This window comes from Diabrotica virgifera, chromosome 2 (assembly GCF_917563875.1).
Source record: "Diabrotica virgifera virgifera chromosome 2, PGI_DIABVI_V3a".
NCBI lineage: Eukaryota > Metazoa > Arthropoda > Insecta > Coleoptera > Chrysomelidae > Diabrotica > Diabrotica virgifera.
Genome location: NC_065444.1, coordinates 38,824,600 through 38,849,898, shown reverse-complemented (window position 1 = coordinate 38,849,898; position 25,299 = coordinate 38,824,600). Strand labels below are relative to the sequence as shown.

The 25,299-nt window shown below is 31.7% G+C and overlaps 2 protein-coding genes across 7 annotated transcripts in view; one reads left to right on the top strand and one right to left on the bottom strand.

Moving 5' to 3' along the window:
* LOC126880034 (uncharacterized) overlaps window positions 1-7,710 on the top strand; it is a 156,726-nt gene extending 149,016 nt beyond the window's left edge. For all 5 annotated transcript variants that reach the window (XM_050643618.1, XM_050643615.1, XM_050643616.1 and 2 more), the window contains exon 4: window positions 7,003-7,710. In XM_050643618.1, the coding sequence (XP_050499575.1) occupies window positions 7,003-7,122 (120 nt within the window). In that variant the 3' untranslated portion in view covers window positions 7,123-7,710. The remainder of the gene's footprint in view (window positions 1-7,002) is intronic.
* The window catches only part of LOC114327673 (membrane-bound transcription factor site-1 protease), a 65,199-nt gene that overhangs the window by 18,702 nt on the left and 21,198 nt on the right, over window positions 1-25,299 (bottom strand). For both annotated transcript variants that reach the window (XM_050643613.1, XM_050643614.1), the window contains exons 3-8: window positions 22,084-22,400; window positions 18,516-18,720; window positions 14,505-14,803; window positions 1,804-2,183; window positions 480-685; window positions 45-260 (exon numbers count right to left, since the gene is read on the bottom strand). In XM_050643613.1, the coding sequence (XP_050499570.1) occupies window positions 45-260; window positions 480-685; window positions 1,804-2,183; window positions 14,505-14,803; window positions 18,516-18,720; window positions 22,084-22,400 (1,623 nt within the window). The remainder of the gene's footprint in view (window positions 1-44; window positions 261-479; window positions 686-1,803; window positions 2,184-14,504; window positions 14,804-18,515; window positions 18,721-22,083; window positions 22,401-25,299) is intronic.

Genomic DNA, 25,299 nt, shown 5'->3' with positions numbered 1-25,299 from the left:
GTATTTACATATGCATTATGTATAAAATCGTAAATATAGCGTACCTGTATCGGGCATCCACCACTGCCTGGTGTTCTCGTCATAAAACTTCACTTTTTTCATGACGGTAACATTGTACCAGTCGGCAAAAACGATAACAGAAAGACCGGCATCGACGTCTCGTTTTAGCTTCATGATTTCTTCGGGAAAGAATTCTTCCTCCGGATCAACTATCAAAAGCGTGCCGTATTGCGATGCATCGAAACATGTGAATGGCGAACCTGGAATAGATAAGTAAAATTAGAGCATCTTAGAATTATGTAATAGCAAAACAACTTGACAAAAAAAGGAAAAATAATTATTATTTTTTAATTGACCATCAAATCAGGTACTGTCATTTGTTTATATATTTTTATTTATACATTTAAATACGACGGTAAGTAAAAAAAATGTCTAAGCATGTAAAAATTTAACATTGTTTAAGATCAAAACAGACTCACCTAAAACTTCAACGTAATATCCCGTATTCCTCAAGTTTTGATACATATCTTTGAAATTGGTATGAATGTGATCGCCATTCCAATCTAGTGGATCATTTTTAACCTTAAGATTATCTCTGGGAAAATATCCCGGTGGGTACCTCAGGTTGTGGTACTGATCCCACAGTACTCGCTTATGCCGTGGGGGTACGGGGATAATTTTGGCCCTAAAATATATTTAAAACCAAGATAAATTAATAAAGTATGATACACTAAGTTATACACTCACCGTCATAAAATTCCGCCACTAAGAATTTTTGATTAAGTTTGACAATATATAACTTTATTATTTGTACTCCGATTTTCAAGATTCTTGCATTAGTTTGTAGGTACAGGTATTGATATCGTTTGTTATTATCCCGGTAAAAAAATCTGAGTGCACATAATAAAAAAAAATCAATGGGAAAATCCCAATAGTTGGCTGTATACCATAGTTTAAAAAACTCATACAAAAGTAAAAACTTCAAATTGTATTCTGGTATAAAATCGTTTATTAAAAAACTATCTAAAACGTCATCCAAATGGATTGCAAAACGTTTTCGTTCTAATTCAGAACATCTTCAGTGCCTAGAATGAAGTATTTCCACGTTAGATTAAAGCAAAAACGTTAAAATTGTGACTGTTAGAAAGAAAAAACATGTGGGAATACTTACATTCTACTGAGTAGTTTGAAACTAGCACACTATTTAAAGTGGTAACCCCATAATATATGGTTTACATATCATATTTTAATAGAATATGTAAATCATATATTATGGGGTAACAACATCGACTTGTAGTCACCATATTCTATTAAAATATGATATGTAAACCATATATTATGGGGTTACCACTTTAAATAGTGTGCTAGTTTCAAACTACTCAGCAGAATGTAAGTATTCCCACATGTTTTTTCTTTCTATCAGTCACAATTTTAACGTTTTTGCTTTAATCTAACGTGGAAATACTTCATTCTAGGCACTGAAGATGTTCTGAATTAGAACGAAAACGTTTTGCAATCCATTTGGATGACTTTTTAGATAGTTTTTTAATAAACGATTTTATACCAGAATACAATTAAGTTTTTACTTCTGTATGAGTTTTTTACAAATAATAAAGTTATAAATTGTCAAACTTAAATCAAAAATTTTTAGTGGCGGAATTTTGTTCCGGTGAATGTATAAACCAGATAAGTGGTGATTTAGTCATGGAAGTATCCTTTTGTATATTTTTGGTTATTAATTGAACATTTGCAAATTCTCTTGTTATCCGTTTAATTCCTCAAGATATAAGTAAAAAATCTTACCTTATTGGTAACTTCACCATACTCTGTCTAGCCTCCGACTCTCCACTTCCAGGAGGCGACTCTACAGTAACCACCACATGGCCTTGCGCATAACCTTCATACGTAGCTGCCTCTTTAGCTACCGACAAATGTACAGCCAACCATCCGGACCAAGGCCACAGTATCTCCGAGTAAGTGATCCCTACTTCCAGATAATGTCCTTGCTGGGGCGTGTAAGGGTGCCATTGGGGTTTTCCGACGATTTTTCCCGATACACCTAAGCCGTTAAGAATGGTGACGTTGACTATGACGGGCACCGAGGTGTGATATAGGGGTTGCGTACAGTAAGGCCACATGTATGGGCATTCGCTGAGGTCTATGTAACTAGGACTGAGGCTTGCCTGAAAGATAAAAAAACTCACATTTGAATGTCTCGTAAAACCAACAGAAATAGGGTAAGATATAGTATTAAAATGTTTTAGTTCACATAAAGAACATGCATATTTCAACTAAATTCGCGGGTTTCTATTTTTATCTTCTTTCTATAGTTATTTTCCTTCAACCCGCTCTTTTCTGCGACTTTCCACAACTCATTTGGATGTCTCTATCTCTCTTTCGCATTTATCTCTTTTTATCTCTCTTTCACATTATATATCTTTTTATTTCTTCCACTTGTTTTCATCTCACGCTTTATCTCGTATCTTTAAAGATCTGTGCATGACGAAGGGAGAAATAAAAACAAATCAGAGGTTCATCTCTCTGTCTATCTTTCTGTTTCATTCTCTTTCTTCCCCCGTACTTTCTTTATTTTTATTTTACTCTAGCTGGCTCTTTTAATATTACTCCTCTCAGTTACAAGTTTAAAGATGCCAGAACAGAGGAATGAAAGCATAACTGACACTAAATATCTCTCACTTTTTCTCTATTTCTTTGCCTGCCATATCTATTATATCTCTCTTTCTATCTTTATATTTCTCTATATGTTTTCTTTTATATGCCACTCCCCCTTTAATCTGTTTTATATTTCTGTATATATCTTTGTATCTCTCTTACTGATACTTTTAATATTCTTTCCCTTTCCTTTTGATTTTCCTGATTAGTCCAGGAACCGAAGCTTTTCACCCCGCAATTTTTGCAAAATGGATCGATTTGCTTGAAAATTTGAGAATAAGTAGTGGGTGGTCCAAGGATCAAAATCTATATGATGCCGAAAGGCGCTTGTATTATGGGGGTGGATGCCACCCCATCTCGGGGGTGGATATTTTTTATTATATTTTGACAGCAAAAGTTGATAAAAACATTCATTCTAAGCAAAAAATGTTCTATACATTTTTTTGATAAAACTAATAGTTTTCGATTTATTCGCTATCGAAAGTGTTAGTTTTATATGGAAAAAATCAATGTTCTTCTATAGTATACTCATTTACTATTCACTCAATTTTTATCGTAGAAAAAAATTTTTGACACCAATTTCTTAAGAATTAAATAACCTACAATTTCATCTTGAAACATTTTTTCGTATCTTTGATGCTAATCTTTCTATTCTGAAGAAAATGGCATTTTTTACAAAACTACAAAAATTCTTTATTCGCTTTTAACTTCAGTTTTTTTAAAAGTAATCATTTTAAGCCAGTCAAACTTCCAGAATCTATTAATAATACACAAATAAAAAAGAATGAATAAGGCCAATAACTAAAAACACCGCTAACTTACATTATTATGCTTACAATTGAATTTCTCCTTTTTTTTTTCTCAAAAAAATATATTGATTTTTTAACCGTAACTTTTTTATTTTGTATCTTAGAAAGTTTTGTATAAATGAATTTTGTAGGTTTTTATAAGATCTACAAACCTATTAATATTAAATCTTATTAAAATCCTTAGTCACAAAAAGAGGTGACTTTGAAAGGGTTGGTAAAGCTGGTTTTTGCATGCTATTACAAGTTTTAATTGTCAATAGCTCACTTAATTTTTTTCACAGAAAAATTTTTTTCATACCTAGTTCTTGGGAATTAAATTAGCTACAATTTAATATTTAAACATTTTTTCACATCTCTGATGATAATCTTTCTATTCAGAAGAAAAGGCAATTTTTTCCAAACTACAAAAATTCGTTAATCGCTGTTAACTTCATTTTTTTAAAAACTAATCCTTCTAAGTCGGTCAAACTTCTCGAACCTATTAATAATACATAAATAAATAAGACCAAATAAGGTCAATGACTAGTTTTAATTATGGTGGTGATTACAAGGTTGCTTCCGGCCACATTTGCGCTGAAAAAAATAGGGACTGACATTCTTTTCATTATAAGTCACTTAATTTTTGAGCTAGAGACTTCTTTTTTATTTCTAGAGATAGGTATTTTTAAATTCTTTAAATTAGTTTTTACAAATTATTCTTGAAAAATGCATATTTTTCCCGTCTTTTGAATTTGAAACTACAATATTTAGCATTTAGCAAAGGAGAGCTAACATATAATAAAGTATATCTTGATTACTGTTGGTCTCAAAGAAAATTAATAAACACGGTTTTGTTTATTTTTTCAAATAGTACATTTTTGTTAAGTAAGGTTGTTTTGATAAATCGAAAACTTTTGGAGTTATTAGCAGAAAACTGATTAAAAACATTGATTTTTCGATATAATACTAACACTTTCGATAGCGAATAAATCGAAAACTATTAATTTTATCAAAAAAATGTATAGAATATTTTTTGCTTAGAATGAACGTTTTTACCAACTTTTGCGGTGAAAATATAATAAAAAATTTCCACCCCCAATAGCGGGTGGTAACAACCCCCATGGTAAAAGCGCCTTTCGGCATCATATAGATTTTGATCCTTGGACTATCCACTACTTATTCTCAAATTTTCAAGCAAATCGATCCATTCTGTAAAAATTGCGAGGTTTTGTCCTATTTCAAGCTTCATTACTTGGACTAGATCCCAGATCAGGAAAATCAAAAAACCTTATCTCTTCTATTTTGTTTATTTAAGACACCTGCGACATCTTTCTATTCTTTTTCTCTATCCGTTTAAAACTGCCACTGGGTTAAATGTTCCTCTCCTATAAGTTGAAGAATTGTCGGAGTCAGATGAGATAAATGAAAGCATAAAAGAACAAAATGGACAATACACATCTCTACTTATCACCGCCTCTCTCTCATTGTATATTGCTTTTATTCTTTCTATCTTTATCGGTATAGACCTTTGTCACCCTTGCTATATTTTTCTGTTTTTCTAATTATCACCCGGTTGTTCATCTGTTTTCTATTTCTTCCATTCTTTATATATCTCTCTTAATGACACTTTTAATTCTTTACATTTATTCTTTACATTTCAGTTAAAGATTTGTGAGTACCAGATCAGAGAAATTAAAAAATATTTCATAATAAATATCTCTTCTATCTTCTTTTTTATGTAACTCCACATTTTGCTATTCTTTCTTTTTTTATTCATCTAAACCTTTACCATCGGGTTTAATATATACCCCTTTCCTATAAGTTAAAGAACTGTCCGAGCCAGATTAGAGAAATGATGACAGAAAAGAACAAAATGGACGGTACACGTCTCTGTCGATTAGTGTTTCTTTTGCCTCGTCCCATTGTATATTATTTTGATTTGTCTCGACACCGTTTTATGATTGCTATCTTTATTATTGCTGTCAACTTTTATCTCTCTTGTTATTTCTCCCTCTTCACAGAACCCACCCTTCATCATTATTTTTTTATCCTCTTTTCTATGCCACGTTCCTTTTGATTTGACTCTCTCTCTCTCTCTCTCTCTCTCTCTTTCTGGATATATCACCAAAAAATTAGCAACTAAGGACTTATTCACCCGAAAACGCTAATCAATTTTTTTTCGCTTTTTTGCATTTTTGGATCTCAACTTACTTTATTGCATATACAGTAGAACGTTAATAATCCGGATTAATTGGGACCGGACCCCATCCGGATTATCAAATTATCCGGATTATCGAAATTACCATACATTTAATTACAACAAACATTAAATTGTTTTATATTTTCTCTCATACTGTGAATGGTCTAGAGGTGAAATTAATCAAAACATTTTTTTATGTTCAAACACTGTATTGTAATTTATTTATATTTAGCAACATGTGTACAGTGAAAACATCAGACACTATTTGAGCTTTAAAAAAATGTGTAATAGGTTTTTGAACTGCTGTAGTGGTTCGTTTTTTCGCAGCTAAGTCCTTAATTATAAACCTAGATACAAATCCGGATTATTGACTGTCCGAATTTTTGACGTCCGCATTATCGACGTTCTGCTGTAAACAGTATAAAAACATATTAAAAAAATACTCCAGGCACCTTTTTCTTATAAAAATCAACCTGATTATTCAAATACTAACGTTATCGCCTTTACAAAACATTTAATAAAATATTTGTGGAAATTCGATTCCCATAAAAATTGATATTGCAAAACATTTATGACTTTTTTTATTTTAATTTGCCGCTATCTTTGTGTCCTAAATTTTATTAGAAAATTTATTAATATGTAGTAGAAACAGATGCTTAAAAAACAAACTAAAAATTTTTTAATTGAAGAAATTTATTATTAATCTGGTATCTATCGAAAAATAATTGGATAATAAAAATACTGAAGATAAACTCACAGACTACACAAATTGACTGTGTTAATGATGTATTTTAATGTAGTGGTTTACTGGCCTCTTAAGAGGTTTTTTGCACTGTCAGTTCAAAGGTTATTTTTCCTGAGCTCAATTTTGATTGAAAAAAATCTGAAAAACACAAGAGTGTCTGTGGGCATGAAAATGTATGCTCACGATTTTTTTCATATTTTAAAGCAAAGGATTTTAAAGTTTAGGAAAAATGTTTTTATAAAAAACACATTTTTTGATATAGGGAATTCCTGGGACCGCCTACATAGGAAGTAAAAATTTCTAAATATGTAAAAATTCGATTTTTCATTGTTTTTGCCCACGTAGCAAAAGCTAAAGTGACCTCACATATCTGCAACGGTCATCAAAAAACAGCAGTGGGATAAAAAAAGTTGGTTCCTTTTCACGACTCGAGTCCACTGAATTGACTACCAAATTGGACTAGGTTACAATAATTAATTTTAAAAACTTTCCTGCTACTTTTCTAGAGTGTTGTTGTTGTACTTTGTGTTGTTTTATAATTCCAGTATAGTATAAAGATAATTCTTTCTAATCCAATACTTATATTTTTGTTTTAGATCATCACACAAGTCTCAACTTACCTTATTGTAGTATGTCAACTAGTGCAAAGCTACTACCAATATAATAATCAGCAGAATTCAAATTCAACTCATATCGTGAATACGGATGTAAATTAAGGACACACTCAAAGATGCTTGAGGTATAGAAGAAATATATTTTGAGGAAGGAATGAGAAGAGAAGAATATTATATGAGAATTTATAGATTAAATGTGTCTTTTAATACCATTAATTAATATCATTAGAAAAATTATTATTAACCTATATCAAGCATTTGACTCTCTATTTGGATCTCACAATAAAACACTGAAAAACGTTTGTTTTCTATACTTCCACAAAATTTATTACAACTATGTTATTACTACAGCTGTTTCGGCAAAGTGCCTTTCTCAAGTGATTCACTTTGCCGAAACAGCTGTAGTAATAACATAGTTGTAATAAATTTTGTGGAAGTATAGAAAACAAACGTTTTTTAGTGTTTTATTGTGAGATAAAATGAACTTCCACCAAGTAACGGTCGAATCCATCAATTCTCTATTTGGAGTCTTCATCCGGAATTTTGTCCCCGGATTAATTCATTCTTACACACTTCATCTTACAATACGACATATTAGCCAAATTGGACACAATATAGATAAACACTGCAAAGTTACATTATGTACTATTTACACATATTATATTTTTAATAATAGAATTGTACACTATACTTTTCTGTATAATTTTTCAAACAAAAAAAAACAAATTTTAGGAGTTTACTGGTGTTCCAACTACAAGTGCACCAATAAATACACTCACCGGCACAAAATTCCGCCACCCAAATTTTTTTTTAAGTTTGACAATCCATAACTTTATTATTTCTACTCCGATTTTCAAGATTCTTGCATCAGATTGATCAGTTTGTAGGTACATGTATTGATGTCGTTTGTTATTATTCCGGTAACACAATTTTTTTGCTTAGATTGCATTATACGGGGGTGAATGGAAACGTTGTTTTTTCTCCTAACTTTAACAAATTCTGTGGAAAAATTGGAGGGCTGATTTTGTTTCATATTCCTTTTGTATTATCCTGGAGGTATTACTAAGGTTTTGTTTTTTGAATTATCCAAAAATCTCGTTTCTTGTAAGAGCTGTAAATACAAACACTGCTTTGAAGGTTTATTTAATCAAAAATATCAAACGCACTAAAATTAACAAAACAAAATTAAAAACAAAACAATTCAATACCGGGTATGTCCACTTCTTGCAACAACAACTGCTCGCAATATGTTTAGCATCGAATAAAGATGTGTTATCATTGCATGGGTAATAACCAGATATTCCTCTATCAGGGCCATAACTGTACCAAATTTTCTGGAGGCCTCTAGGATGACGGCGATTAGCTTTTTTTAATTCATCCCATAAATGCTCAATAGGATTGAGATCTGGGCTGCATGCGGGCCAATCTAATCTTATCAATCCAACCTCTATTTTATGAGTCAATCAGTGTTTTTATTTACAAAAAATGGTACAGCTCTTACAAGAAAAGAGATATTAGGATAATTCAAAAACAAAATTTTAGTGATGCCTCCGGGATAATATGACAGAACTATGAAACAAAATCAGTTATTACATTTTTCCACGGAATTTTTTTAGTTATGAGAAAATAAAACGCTTCCATTCACCCCTGTATAATGCTATGCAAGCAATTTTTTTTGTTACCGGAATAATACCAAACTATCAATACATGTACCTACAAACTGGTGCAAGAATCTTGAAAATCGGAGCACAAATAATAAAGTTATAAATTGTCAAACTTAATCACAAATTTTGGGTGGCGGAATTTTGTGCCGGTGAGTGTATATTTTCAAAATAAATTAAAGTACGAGTAAACGTAATAAACAAAATAGAAAAATAGCCAGGAGAGGAAGAATATCGAATGAACTCCTAATGTGCGGAGGACAAGATCTGACCAAACAACAGAACTATTAAGAGGATCGGTACGTTTTTTCGGCTGCAATGCTATTCAAATGGGGATTCATTTTTTTCGAATCCTGAGAAAACTAATAAGTATTTTTAAAAAATTTAAACGCAGAATGCAAGATTACGTTATTAGCGAGGGCCGAAAGTCCCTGAGAACTTCTATAATGTTTATTTTAATAAGTTACAGGGGTGAAAAACTAAGAGAAAATTTAGTGTTTTTTTTAATTTCAAATATCTCATTCAAAATAAACTTTTTACTTATTCTAAGGGACTTTCGGCCCTCGGTAATAATTTACTCTTTCATTCTGCGTTTAGATTTTTCAAAAATATTTATTGGTTTTTTCAGGATTCGAAAAAAATGAACCCAATGTCGGTGTAATATTTTCCAAATCTATCTTTGTCATACAACGCCGTTAGTCGAATAGAATATTGTCAGTCAGAAACTGACAATCAGTGACAATTTTAAATAATTATTTGACATGAATCGGGAATATTTTTAGTTGTTGATTAAATAATATTAATATTATATAGCGTATCTGATAAATAATTGATTTAAGAGGTGAACTTTATAAAAAGTTATTTATTGTGTATTATTTATGGAAGATAGCAGCAGAGAATACATCAAGATATATTCTGTGATCCAAGTATTTTGTTGTTAAAGATGTTCAAAATTGTAAGCGTTTCATAGTAACAATATATTATTAAAAAAATCACTTTAACACTTTTCCTCTTTTCTCGATTGAGTATTAGTTTTTGTTGTAGGTACATATAAATTATGACAATCACTGAATACATAGCTAGTGAAAAAATTATCACATTTATTAACTGAATTAATAATTTGCAATTATACAAAAAATAACAGTTATCCAAAAACATTCAAAAGCCATCTCTTTAAGTTAGTTATGACATTGTCAAGTAGAATGACATTCTAGTAATACAGGGTGAGGCAGATAACTGGCCTATTAGAAATATCTCGAGAACTAAAGGCAACAGAATCATGAAATTTGGAATACAGGGGTTTTGAAGGATGATCTATTAAACAAAAATATTTTCGTCTCTTTGCAACTTCCGGTTATACCGGAAGTTGCTTACAACTTCGTTTTTTTAAATGGGACACCCTGTATATTTTTACATTTTTGGATCCTCTTCGATGTCTTCTTTCTTAAAATATGAGGTTTTGTAATGTTATACAGGGTATTTTAAAAGATAATTACGTTTTTTTATTAATTTCGTAGCAATATTCACACCCTGTAGAATTGTAGTAGCTTGACAACTAAAACTCTACTTACGTTCAAATGATTTTTAATATAGTCTACTATTGTTAAGAATCATTAGCATAGCTATATTTTCAATTTTAGTATACAGGGTTGGTCGAAACTCGGAATGAGTGTTTTCTGAGTTTTCTTAAATGGAACACCCTGTATTTTAGTATTGTAATGAAATGATATTTTATGGTAATTTTTGTATTTCTTAAGAATTCCCTATACCTAACTGCTTTAATTTGTGCTTAATTGTTAATCGAACCAACAATTTTAACTACGTAGGTATTTTGATAGCTAAACCATTATTGGTAATTTTAAGGATAAGTCTGGATTAATATGTATTTATTTCTGAAAAATTATTTATAATTGAATATTTTCACGGCCAACCTAATAAAATTTTACGTATTTTTTGTTGCAATTAATGTTTAGCTTGAATCACCAATAACTCACAAATTAAAGCAGTTAGGTATAGGGAATACTTATAAAATAAAAAAGTACTATGAAATATCATTTCACTACAATACTAAAATACAGGGTGTTCTATTTAAGAAAACTCCGAAAATATTAATTCCGAGTTTCGACCAACCCGGTATACTAAAATTTCAAAATTAGCTATACTAATGATTCTTAACAATAATAGACTATGTTAAAAATCACTTGAACGTAAGCAGAGTTTCTAGTGTCAAACTATTACAATTCTACAGGGTGTGAATATTGCTACGAAATTAATAAAAAAACGTAAATATCTTTTAAAATACCCTGTATAATATTACAAAATCTCATATTATAAGAAAGAAGATATTGAGGAGAATCCAAAAATGTAAAAATATACAGGGTGTCCCATTTAAAAAAACGGAGTTATAAGCAACTTCCGGTATAACCGGAAGTTGCATAGAGATGAAAATATTTTCATTTAATAGATCATCCATTCCGCCGATTAGAAAAGAAAATGGAACATGGGCAAGAGATGGAAAACAAAAAGCAAATCTTTTCGCTTTATACTTGGAAAATGTATTCCAAAATAACGAAATGGGAAATAATCATCAAGCCGAAAACGAAGATGATCAAAGCACTGAAATTGATTTGAACAATACTGATCAAGACATAATAAAGCCTACTACTCCTAAAGAGGTTACCAACGTAATCAAAAACAATATCAATCCCAAAAAGGCTCCAGGATTTGACTTAATAACAGGAGAAATACTACAACAATTACCTAGAAAGGCCATCGTAAAAGTCACAAACCTTATAAATGCAGTATTCAGGTTGCAATATGTACCAATAACGTGGAAAACATCTGAATTAATCATGATTCCCAAACCAGGGAAACCAACCAACAAGGTAGAATCATACAGACTATCTCTGATATCTCTGCTACCAATTTTATCCAAACTATTTGAGAGGATATTGCTAGCACGAATGCAACCTATACTCGACCACAGGGAAATTGTTCCTTCCCACCAATTTGGATTTCGCAATAAACATTCAACAATAGACCAAATTCATCGAATAACAGATATTATAGAGAGATCTCTGGAGGAGAATAAAATATGCTCAGCTATTTTTCTAGACATAGCAAAAGCATTTGACAAAGTGTGGCACAAAGGCTTGTTACTAAAATTAAAAAGATATCTTCCCATCCAATTTGTACATCTAATACAATCATATTTGGAAGATAGAACTTTTAGAGTTAAACAGGAAGGCGAATATTCAGAATTACGGCCAATTAAAGCAGGAATCCCACAGGGCAGTGTTCTGGGACCCATACTATATTTATTATATACTTGTGACATACCTGTTACAGAAAATATTAAACTGGCAACATGTGCAGACGACACTGCAATACTAGCAGTCGGTGAAACATTCGAAGAAACAACTAGACACCTGCAAAATGCAGTAAACAAAATAAACACCTGGAATAATAAATGGCGCATAAAAATCAATGAAGGGAAATCTGCCCATATCGATTTCACCTACAAAAGAATAAATAGTCACCCAGTTAGAATAAACAATAAAATCGTTCCGTACAAGAAAACAGTTAAATATCTAGGGCTACATTTGGATAGCAAATTAAAGTGGCAGGAACATATCAGAAAGAAAACCGAAGAACTAAAACTGAAGTACAAGAAGTTATATTGGTTATTAGGTAGAAGCTCACAACTTACAATCAAAAACAAAGTATTAGTTTACAAACAAATGCTCCAACCAGTATGGTCCTATGGTCTACAGTTATGGGGCTGTACTAGTGAGAGTAACTATGCTTGCCTTCAAAGAGTCCAAAACCGAATACTAAGAAACATAGTCAACGCTCCATGGTATATCCGCAACAAAGACCTACATCGGGAACTTCGTATAGCAACAATCAAAGAAGAAATAAAGAAGATTGCCAAGGGTCACGAAAAACGACTCCACAACCATACAAACAGGGAAGTGTTAGAACTTTTAGATAATCAAAACCTAGTCCGCAGGCTCAAACGCACCAAACCTTTTGAACTTGTGTGATAGTGATAAATCTATAAAAATGTCAGTGTCAGTTTAAATTCGGACAGTGAACCTAGCCACAACAGTGATGTGTGCAACAATAATTATTAATTTCTAAGGTGAACCGTTGGGAATACCTAGGACAGTACAGTAGTAGATTAAGTTAAATGTAAAATGCTGGTTAGTCTTAAGATTAGGTGCATTGTTAATTTAATAAATAATAAAAAAAAAATTTAATAGATCATCCTTCAAAACCCCTTTATTCTAATTTTCATGATTTTGTTGCCTTTAGTTCTCGAGATATTTCTAATAGGCCAGTTATCTGCCTCACCCTATACAGTGCTAGTCAACAGTCCGTACCCCCTCGTATCTTTTGAACGGTTATACCTATAATAGTGAAATTTAGAGGGAGGAAATAAACGGACGTAAGCTTCTTAACTAGTCATGACAGGTGACGTAGTAGTGACAGATGACGTTACAGAGCCACTGTGACCGATAATTTTAAATGGGACCTTATGGCAAGTGATATCTCGTTTGAAAGGTATTGAAAATACCGATTCAGTCATACTAATTTTGTTTGAGTTTAAGCTAATTTTGATGAACAAATAAAATAAATATAAAATTGTAGTTTCGCATTTAATTAAAAAAAATTCAAAATTCCGCCTATGATTACTTGTCAAACAGGTTGACGTTGACGTAAAAACTACTAGAGAATTAAAAAACGTCAACTTTTTTGACAAAAAATGCATAAGCGGACATTTGAATTTTTATTAATTAAATTCGAAACTACAATATTATATTTATTTAATTTATTCACCAAAATCAAAAGCAACCTAAACCCAAAAAAATTAGTATGACTGAATAGGTATTTTAAATACCTTTTAAACGAGATATCACTTGCCATAAGGTCCTATTTAAAATTATCGGTCACAGTGGCTCTGTAACGTCATCTGTCACTATTACGTCATCTGTCATAACTAGTTAAGAAGCTTACGTCCGTTTATTTCCTCCCTCCAAATCTCACTATTGTAGGTATAACCGTTCAAAAGATACGAGGGGGGGTACGGACTTTTGACTAACACTGTATATACATATCCATACCAGTGTGAATTTTACTACACGTAATTTGCCATGTAAAGACAGAAAAGGTAGGGATAGTCGTAAAATATTTGCGAATTATGTACCCATAGCCTTAACACTAATAAAAAAAAAGTGCGCGGCACTTGAGGAGTGCAGACAGAAGTGAATATTTCTTATAGATTCGCTTATATTCGATTCGATTCAATTCGTTTCGATTCTATTCAATTCGATCCGATTTATTTTATTTGATTTTATTTTATTTTATCTAATTTTATTTAATTTAAATGTAAATTAAGAGTACATACGAGTTTATTTTATTAAAATTTTAATTAATTGTATTTAATTATATTTAATGTTATATTATAATATTATTTGATTTTATCTAATTTTATATAATTTTGTTTAATTTTATTTACTTTAATTAATTTTAGTCAATTTTATTTAACTTTATATTTTATTTTATTTATTTTTATCGTTTATTTTTTTTAAATCTACAGGTGTGAAACCACCCCAAACTCAGCCTATAATTTAAAATTAGACATCTATACTTGAAATCACTCGGAAACCTGTCAAACAATAGAAAATTCGGGATCTGTTATTAGTTTACTAAAAAAGTTAAAATAAGTGTATAGATATGTATTTTTCGCGTCACGATTTTTGAATACCGAGCGATAAATTTAAAATCCAATTTTTGAGTACAAAAAAAAATTTAACTCACCTGTGGCGTATAACTATTAAGGATCTGATACGCCTTCATTAAATTCAGTTTCCCGTGTCCCTGCTCGAACATGTTCACTCCCGGTAGCCTCCTCGCCGACGCCATCAGGGCTTGCTTCATACTAGCGGGATTGATGACGTCGCCTCGATGCAAAACTCCGCTGGCAAGCAGAGTGACAGCTCCCGCCACGACCGGTGACGCCACGCTGGTCCCGGAAAGAGTTCGGCAGCCGCCTTTGATATGCGAGCCCTTCACGGCCGAGCCGTAAGTTACGATGTCGGGTTTCACTCGACCATATCCTGAAGAAAAAAACACATAATATCTACAGTACCTCAGAAGTAAACGTGTAAAAACAGCAAAAATCAAACCAAAGAAGAAGCCAAATGACATATGACATACGACAGATGACATTTGACAGATAACTGGTGACAGATAAAAAACAGACAAAAAGGAACCAAAGGCGCATACAAGACAAGAGGAAAACATTACATACAGTAGGAAAAATGAAAGAATACCTATGAACGAACATATAAAACACGCTGTATTTTATTGTCACCGTGTCACACAAAAAATTGGCCAGCGCAAGTACATGTAATAATTATTGTTACATGTACTTGCACTGGACAATTTTCTTTGTGACAGGGTGACAGAAAAATACAGCGTGTTTTATATGTTCGTTCATGGGTATTCTTTCATTTTTCCGACTATACAGGGTGGTCCTTAACTAATTGTACAAAAAGAAACAGTAGATTCTACACCCTAAAATATTACGATTTAACCCAACTTACTTTAATAAAATGTTGATATTAAGAAAGATACAGGGTGGTAAAAACTTTTTTTAATTTATTATTGAATATTTCCGGACAGGTATGAGATAAAAACATCAAATTTGGTGTGTGTGGGTTTTTTGGGTCGAAAAAACTAAATTCCCTACCAAAAATTATGTATTGCCCAGAGGGCGCCACATACGCCTCTCAGCACTCATTTATTACGTTCAATTTCTTTTATCCCTCACTCTGTATAATTTTCACATCAAAATTTTTATTCTCCTATTAGTTTTACTTAAAAAAGATATACTTCTTTCATCTCCCTAAACTCAACCGTTTTCGAGATAAACGTACTTTAAATCTGCGATACACCATCATTTTTAGCATAATATCATTGTAGTTCCGCGCAAATTCCATTTGAAGAAATTTGCGATACATTTTTGGATAATTTTATGGTTTTAAGTTATTTTTCGGGTGTAACTACAATGATATTATGCTAAAAATGATGGTGTATCGCAGATTTAAAATGCGTTTATCTCGAAAACGGTTGAGTTTCGGGAGATGAAAGAAGTATACCTTTTTTAAGTAAACCTAATAGGAAAATCAAAATTTTAATGTCAAAATTATACAGAGTGAGGGATAAAAAAATTGAACGTAATAAATGAGTGCTGAAAGGCGTATGTGGCGCCCTCTGGGCAATACATAATTTTTGGTAGGGAATTTAGTTTTCTCGACCCAAAAAACCCCCACATACCAAATTTCATGTTGTTATCTCATACCTGTCAGGAAATATTCAATAATAAATAAAAAAAAAAGTTTAACTTTACCACCCTATATCTTTCTTAATATCAACATTTTATTAAAGTAAGTTGGGTTAAATCGTAATATTTTAAAGTGTAGAATCTACTGTTTCTTTTTGTACAATTACTTAAGGACCACCCTGTATATGGTTATAGAGATGCACTACAAGGCACAAAATAAAGGATAACTTTAAAAAATTAAAAAAGAAACATAAACAGAAGCAATTGGGGAGATATAAGTAAAACGCGAAAAAATTAAACGCTTTTTGACGCGTATAAGTAGGAGCAACAAAAATTTAGAACATAAAACAAAGGCAAAAATTGACACTATAAGACAAATTATAAGAGATATTGCAAAAAATAAGCATGCAATGGAAAATTGTGGGAACAGGAAATAATATTAAATGGATAAAACATACAAAACAGGCAAGAACTAAACGAAAAATGGTACAAAAGTCAAGAAAATTACAGCGAATAAAGGGCCTAGCCGGGTAAGATGGTGAAAAGTGCCCCCAGCTCGATTTAAATTCCATATAGGCCAATTTTTAGCACATATAGAGGAACTCACTTTCTGAAATTTTTAGCCCCCTAGGTGGTCACGTGACCCCCCTAGAGCCTAATTAGGCTTTTTATGTTTTTATTTTTTATCTCAGGCGCATCAAGAGCTAGCCAAAAACTTTATTAAAAAAAGTTGTAAGTTCCAAAAAGATCTATAAGAAAAAAATTTTTTTAAATTTTTTGGCGGGAAATTAGAATTTTTAGAACAATTTTAAATTTTTAAATGACTCTGAAAAAAAAACTAAGACACTCGTTTTTACGAAAATTAATTATAATGTGTATTTTTGCACAAACTTTCACCATGAATTTTTTCAGAATTTTAAAATTGGTGAAACGTACCTTTAAAAATAAAAAACCGCATTTTTTCAGTTTTTTTCTCGTATTTTGAAACAATTTTATACATATTTTTCAAAAAAGGTAACACTGTTACTAGAATAGGTAAAAAACTGAAAAATAATTGGGGTTTGCTTAATAAAAATTTTTTGTAAAGCCATCCATTTTCAAAATACAGGGCGTTGAAGAAAACAAAATTTTACATATTTTTTACGATTTTGCTGAAACTACTGGCAACATTGTAATAAAACTTGGCGGGATTTAAGAGCTGGTTATTATGCATATTTTGACATACAATTAATGATTTGATATTCATCATTGGCTCGCATAGGAGTAATGGTCTGAACTTTTTAAAGAATAAAGATAGTACGCCACTGACATATTTCAAATTAACAATCGTTTTTTAATTTCTCGTTCAATTTGTGACAAAAAATGTATCTTCTTATTTTTTCATACGACGCGCCATTTTTATTCAAAAAATAAAAGATCTTAACCCTTACAAAGTATTCGAACTTCTAGTAGTTTCTACATCTACATACATAATAAACTCATACATCCATTATCAAAATTAATTCGAATACTTTGGAAGCGTTAAGATATTTTATTTTTTGCAGCAAAACAGCGCGTCGTATGAAAAAATGAGAAGATAGATTTTTTATTGCAAATTGAACGAGGAATTCAAAAATGATTGTTAATTTGAAATACGTCAGTGGCGTACTATCTTTTTTTCTTTGAAAAGTTCAGACCATTACCCCTATGCGCGCCAATGATGAATATTAAATCCTTAGTTGTATGTCAAAACATGCACAATAACTACCTCTTAAAACCCGCCAAGTTTTATTACAATGTTGCCAGTAGTTTCGGCAAAATCGTAAAAAATATGTAAAATTTTGTTTTCTTCAACGCCCTGTATCTTGAAAATGGATGGCGTTACAAAAAATTTTTATGAAGCAAATCCCAATTATTTTTCAGTTCTTTACCTATTCTAGTGACGGCGTTAAATTTTTTGAAAAATATGTATAAAATTGTATCAAAAAAACGAAAAAAAAACCGAAAAAATGCGGTTTTTTATTTTTAAAGGTACGTTTCACCAATTTTAAAAATCTGAAAAAATTCAGGGTGAAAGATTGTGCAAAAATACACATTATAATTAATTTTCGTAAAAACGAGTGTCTTAGTTTTTTTTTCAGATTTATTTAAAAGTTTAAAATTGTTCTAAAAATTCGAATTTCCCGCCAAAAAAATAAAAAAAAATTTTTTCATATAGATCTTTTTAAAACCTACAACTTTTTTAAATAAAGTTTTTGGCTAGCTCTTAATGCGGCTGAGATAAAAAATAAAAACATAAAAAGCCTAATTAGGCTCTAGGGGGGTCACGTGACCACCTAGGGGGCTAAAAATTTCAGAAAGTGAGTTCCTCTATATGTGCTAAAAAGTGGCCTAAATGGAATTTAGATTGGGTTGGGGGCACTTTTCACCATCTTACCCGGCTAGGCCCTTTCTTACAGATTTTTTCAAGTTATTCAAACATTTTGGCATTCTAACGAACTTACCATGTGGTAGCTCCCACGTAGTCATGCCTCTCGATGAAAATTTCGCGATTTGGTCTTCGAAGTTAATACCGCCTACACCGATGACGTCCATTTGATCTGCTGGGTTGTTTAGAGTACCGTACAATGGTCCGTCGTTGCCTATTGCAGATACCATAATCACTCTGTTGGCTGTAAGTTCCCAAACTTTGTCTACGAACGGATGGTCCTAGAAAAGTAAACAGAAAAAGTCTTCCTGGTATCATTAACAAAGAGTGAACTGATCTTAGATATGCTGACGACACTGTTATCTTATACTTATACGATAGTCTCCAGGGCCTTTCAAGAGTTATTAAATTGCGTAGACACGACAGAAAGAGAAATAGGTCTAAAAATGAATGTTTCTAAGACAAAAATTTATGCTACTTAATCGCCAACCTTCCCTACAGATAGATCAACAAAACAATGAGAGAGTTACTCACTTTAAATATCTGGGATGCTAAATTACACACCAACTAGACCAGAGTAAAGAGATCAAATGCTGAATTGAAGCAGCTCGCATAACGTTTCTAAAAATTAAATCATTCTTCTGTAACCACAGCTTAAATGTAAAATTAAGGCAAATAATGATCAAATCCTATATTTGGTCAATGAGATCAAGCCCTGGTCTCTAAAGGCTGATACGATCAATCGCCTAGAGGAGTTTGGGATGTGGCTGCATAGAAGAATATTCCGACAGCGATGAAGACCAAAGAAGCTGTGTAAATAGAGCAAATGCAGCAAAATACGAGAAATTTAATACCTAGGGCATGTTCTTAGAGGAGACCAGAACAGAATCTTTCAGCTTATCATGAAATGTAAAATCAAGGGTCGCAGCGGAATTGGAAGGAAGCAGATGTCATGGCTTAATAACATTCGCGATTGGATAGGAATACGCAGTGCCGAACAACTATTATCTAAAGATCGTGAAAAACTCGCCAATGTAATTGCCAACATTATGAGGACCTAATTTGGCACCGAAAGAAAAATATATCAACTATAGCGCATATTACGTTGTTTCTGAATGGTTTCGAATATAGTGCATTTAATACATTTTACTCAGAACATCAATTTACATAAAAAATTAACAATGAATAACCATTTTCAATTTCGTTGCAACACGAAACTACAGCCGAATCATCACTCTAGTCCAATCAGAGAGTGCAGCAAGCACCTATACCGGTTTCGAAACTTATTAGCCTCTCATCAGGAGGCACATATGCTGCTCTCTCTGATCCAACCAAAACAAACCCCGGCGTGCAGCTAAGTTTTCAGTCTAATAGCACATAAAACAATATCAAAAAATGTTACTCTATATCCTACCAGATTGAAAACAATGGGAACCTTCTCTGGTAACACCTCCGAGGCTTCCACAATTTGCAAACCATAACGGATGCTGAGATTAAGGAAGATGAGGGAATTTTACAATTTATAATTCACGTCCCATCTGCTCAGCGCGGTAAAGTTCCAACGAGAATGGTTCCCTTCGTACTCCAATCAGAGTAAACATGTAAATAAAAAATGAATAACCATTTTCAATCTCGTTGCAACACGAAACTACAGCCGCATTAGATTCTAGTTCAATCAGATAGTGCAGCAAGCACCTCTACCGGTTTCGAAACTTATTAGTCTCTCATCAGGAGACACATATGCTGCTCTCTCTGACCCAACTAGAAAAAACCCCGGCGTGCAGTCACGGATTGCAACGAAAGAAATGGCACGGATGCCCTAGCGGCAACTGCTAGCAAAAAACTAAGTTTTCACTTTTATGTTCTATTAGATTGACATGTTTACATGTTTACTCTGATTGGAGTACGAAGAGAACCATTCTCGTTGGAACTTTACCGCGCTGAGCAGATGGGACGTGAATTATAAATTGTAAAATTCTCCCATCTTCCTTAGTCTCAGCATCCGTTATGGCACTATAGAGCCATGGCACTACCTTCCTAACTATGCAGAAGCATATTTTTTATTTTTAAAATCTTTTAATGCCTGTTAATTTTTTTGTTTGTATTTCTTTTTATCTTCATAAATTATATAAAATCTGGCAACTGTGCGCGTAGTACAATCGCTGCCACTTACAGCGGAGATTATTCGGCTAGAGAATTGGTACTGGCACGGCTGAAAGGAGAAAGATTTTACGAGCATCCTATATATATGACAGAGAAAGAGCTATGTATATTGGACTATTTAGTATAACTTAAATGAGAATCTCGTGCCGGGCACGAGAAGGTATCTATTATTTGAGTTTCTTTAAGTGCGGACTTGTCGCTTTTGTTATGTCTATTTTCTGTTAAAGGTTTTGTATTTATAATATTATTATTAAACTTTTAGTTCATCATGATCGTGGGTGTAGTATAAATAATATTTTGATTATTTCTTAAGTTTAATTTATTAATTGACAATGAATCAGATTCGTATCTTAAAAAACTCTTTTGGTGGTTTTTCTTTACAAATTTTATAAGGTTTTGTGGAGATTTCGAGTTAGTTAAAGAGGTCACGACGAAAAAAAAATTCACAAAATAGAGGCATATTTAAGGAACTGGTCAATTTTAGTGCCGAATTAGATAACGACTTAAAGGTTCATAATATTTAAAGTTCCAGATCTTTCAAAGGTCTACTGTCTCCTGTCGTGTAGTTGCTTCTAATTTATTTATGTCGGAGAAGTTTAAAAACTCGCATAACTCGGTTTAAAACTGAATTAGAAGTACTGTATTAGTGAGACGAATTAAGTACTACCTCTGGGGCTGTTCCGCTATGAGTTTTATTAAATGAGGAAGGTTTAAAAAGCACATTGGAAGAAAATATTAAACTTTTAAGCATTTTAATTACCATTCCTATATCAATATCTGAAGCAAAACAGTGTTTTTCGATGTTAGAACGAATTAAAACATTAGTTAAAAATACAATAAAAGGTATGTTATCTGCAGAAAAGCAATTTGTAAATGGTATTGATAATTTTAATAATAGTCATTGAAAACTTTGCAACGCAACCAAAATGAGAACAAGAAGGATGTATCGTAAACTTTAAAAGTGGTATTTGTTATTGTGTTAAAAATTATTATTAACACAACTTTGTGCCTGTGTGTAAATAATGAAATAGTATTATTTTTATAATTTTGTAAATAGAGACTAAATCGTAATACAAGCTAAGTAATATTAGCAGTAAATAATGGCTGTAAGTTGAGAGTTTTTTATTGTTAATGAATTTACGGAACTGTTTTGATAAATTTTGAACAATTTCTTGGCACCTCAGATAAATATACATAAGATACATAAGGTAAAAGTATCAGCGCCTATTTTTTTTTTAATTTTTGTTTTATAACTTTTTTAACAATATCGCGAACCCGTCACTAAAAATTTTGGCGGCTGTCCGAATTCTGGCACTACCTTCTTAAAGTGGTACGAGCCGCCACTGCTCGGAGGTGTTACCAGAGAAGGTTCCCATTGTTTTCAATCCGGTAGGATATAGAGTAACATTTTTGGATATTGTTTTATGTGCTATTAGATTGAAAACTTAGGTTTTTGCTACAAAAATTAACAATTTACTTACCTTAAAGTCTGGTCCTCCAATGCTCAAATTCAAAACATTAATCTTCTTCAGAATAGCATAATTAAAAGCGTCTAAGAACCAGGATGTGTACGACACCTGGTTATTGGTGAACACTCGAAAAATATGTAGTTCAGCGTCGGGAGCGAAACCTAAGCATTCTTTGCTGGACGCTATAACCCCAGCGACGAAGGTACCATGTCCGAGGCCGTCATCGTAGGTTTTCTCGTTCGTCCAGTTGGTGCGTTCTTTGATTTTCCTGAAATGGGGATGGTTTTTGGAGAGTCCTGTGTCGAAGATTGCTACTTTTACTCCTTTTCCTATAATAAATGAACGGTTACGTTTTTTAAGCTGTAAAGAACTGCGAAAGCAGTCCTTAACAGCAATTTTTAGCGTACGAATTGGAGCGATGCAATTTTATTGACGTTCTAATAAACCAAACACAAAATAATTACATAGTGATAAGTCTGGAATGTAAAGCGGATGTTCTGTAAAACACTTCAGATACGTAGAGTAAAGGGAAAATTCCAAAAAACTGGGACCAGCATATGAATCCATCCCAATTATGATATCAAAGTAGTTCTTGAAGATGCCAATGCTTAAATAGGTAGAGAGGACATACTTATGGAAGATATAGGACAGGAAGATACAGCTTGCATTTTGCAAAGGAAAAAATGTTTTAATAAAAAGTACCTAAGTACTTCCAGAGAAACGAGAAACATAAGGGCATTTGTAGATCGCCGGAGGGTCAGACGGTAAATCAACTAGACCATGTTTTAGTAGAGAATGATGTAGAAAAAGCTTAATGCATATCGTCGGTGATTCTGCAAAACCTCGTATGAGAGTTTTTTTTTTCAGAATTTAGTTTTTTTGCCCTCTCAGAAACTCCGTTAAAAAATACACATGTTAACGTAATGAAAATGTCAAGAAACCTAATTACGTTAACATAGTTACGAAATGACATTTTCATTACGTTAACATCAGTGCCGGATTTACCACTAGGGCAACTAGGCCGCGGCCTAGGGCCGCAAGCAAAAGGGGGCCGCAGCGTTTTGTAAAAAAAACGTTTTTGGTAAAAAAGTTTAATTTTTTATTCTTTAACATTAATTAATAATTACCTCTACTTAAATCGAGTATATTACTTTTGTATACAGGGTGAGTCATGAGGAACTGTACATGCTCCTACCTCGTATAGAGGCCCCTATGGGGAATAACAAATGACCATTAAAAAGTGTCTGCTCCCATTGTTTAATAATATACAGGGCGAGTTTCGCATTTTGATAGAAATTTGTATTCGTCATAATTTTTGAACGGTCAGATCGATGTGTCTCTTATTTTGGTCAATCGTTACACTATTACCACCTAATCAACTAATTTATTCAAACTAAAAAAAATCAGGTCCGGCTTTAAAAAAATTAATTCGTTTGGGTCTTAGAAAAAATTTCACCCTGTATACGCTTTTTGAAAACTCTAATATGAATTTTACAAATTAGACAAATAGATAATTAAAATGGCATATTTATTTTTTTCCGCACACGATTACTTCATTTTTTATAAAAAATCAAATTTGACTATGGATTAAAAGTTTGGTAAAGTGAACCATAGATTTAAAAAAATTAACTTTTATTACAAAAATAATTTTTTTTTAACAAATATTTTATTTATGTTACCACCCAATCAACTGATTTATTCAAACTAGAAAAAAATCAGGCCCGGATTTAAAAAATAAGTTCGTTTTGGTCTTAGAAAAAATTTCACCCTGTATACGCTTTTTGAAAACTCTAATATGAATTTTACAAATTAGACAAATAGGCAATTAAAATGGCATATTTATTTTTCCCCACACGATTACTTAAATTTTTATAAAAAAATCAAATTTGACTATGAATAATTAAAAGTTTGGTAAAGTGCACCATAGATTTAAAAAAATTAACTTCTTTTACAAAAATTAATTTTTTTTGAACAAATATTTAATTTATGTTACCACCCAATCAACTGATTTATTCAAACTAGAAAAAAGTCAGGCCCGGATTTAAAAAATTAGTTCGTTTTGGTCTTAGAAAAAATTTCACCCTGTATACGCTTTTTGAAAACTCTAATATGAATTTTACAAATTAGACAAATAGGCAATTAAAATGGCATATTTATTTTTCCCCACATGATTACTTAATTTTTTATTAAAAAACCAAATTTAACTATGCTTAAAAAGTTTGGCAAAGTTTTTGCATAGATTTAAAAAAATTACCTTTTTTTACAAAAATTAATTTACAAAAACAACGTTTTTCTTAAAAATGAAAAGTTTTACCATTTTTTTTTTTTTTTTTTCTATAACACGTCTAGATCTTAAACTCCCCATAACACTTCGTTTGGACGCTATAGTTTAACATAGACGTGATCAAATAGATCAATTTTAAATTTTTTCACTTAATTTTTGCGATTTAACTTTACAATTCACGAATTTGCACCTTTTATTTTTAAAAATTCACAACTTTTACGAGAAGAAGACTGAAAGTCTACAACAATTTTCATAGTCTTCATAATGGTAAGAGATTTAATGTAAAAATTTCAGAAAAAAATATTAAAATGGAACAGAGTTGTAGCGAGTTAAACCTTTTCATTTCTTTTTTTATTTTTAGGTTAAAATTCCGATTTAGGCAAATTTGATTTTTTAATAAAAAATTAATTAATCGTGTGGGGAAAAAATAAATATGCCATTTTAATTGTCTATTTGTCTAATTTGTAAAATTCATATTAGAGTTTTCAAAAAGCGTATACAGAGTGAAATTTTTTCTAAGACCAAAACGAACTAATTTTTTAAATCCGGACCTGATTTTTTTCTAGTTTGAATAAATCAGTTGATTAAGTGGTAACATAAATTAAATATTTGTTCAAAAAAAATTAATTTTTGTAATAAAAGTTAATTTTTTTAAATCTATGGTTCACTTTACCAAACTTTTAATTCATAGTCAAATTTGATTTTTTTTCTAAAAAAATGAAGTAATCGTGTGCGGAAAAAAATAAATATACCATTTTAATTGCCTATTTGTCTAATTTGTAAAATTCATATTAGAGTTTTCAAAAAGCGTATACAGGGTGAAATTTAAGACCCAAACGAACTAATTTTTTAAAGCCGGACCTTTATTAGGTGGTAATAGTGTAACGATTGACCAAAATAAGAGACACATCGATCTGACCGTTCAAAAATTGACGAATACAAAT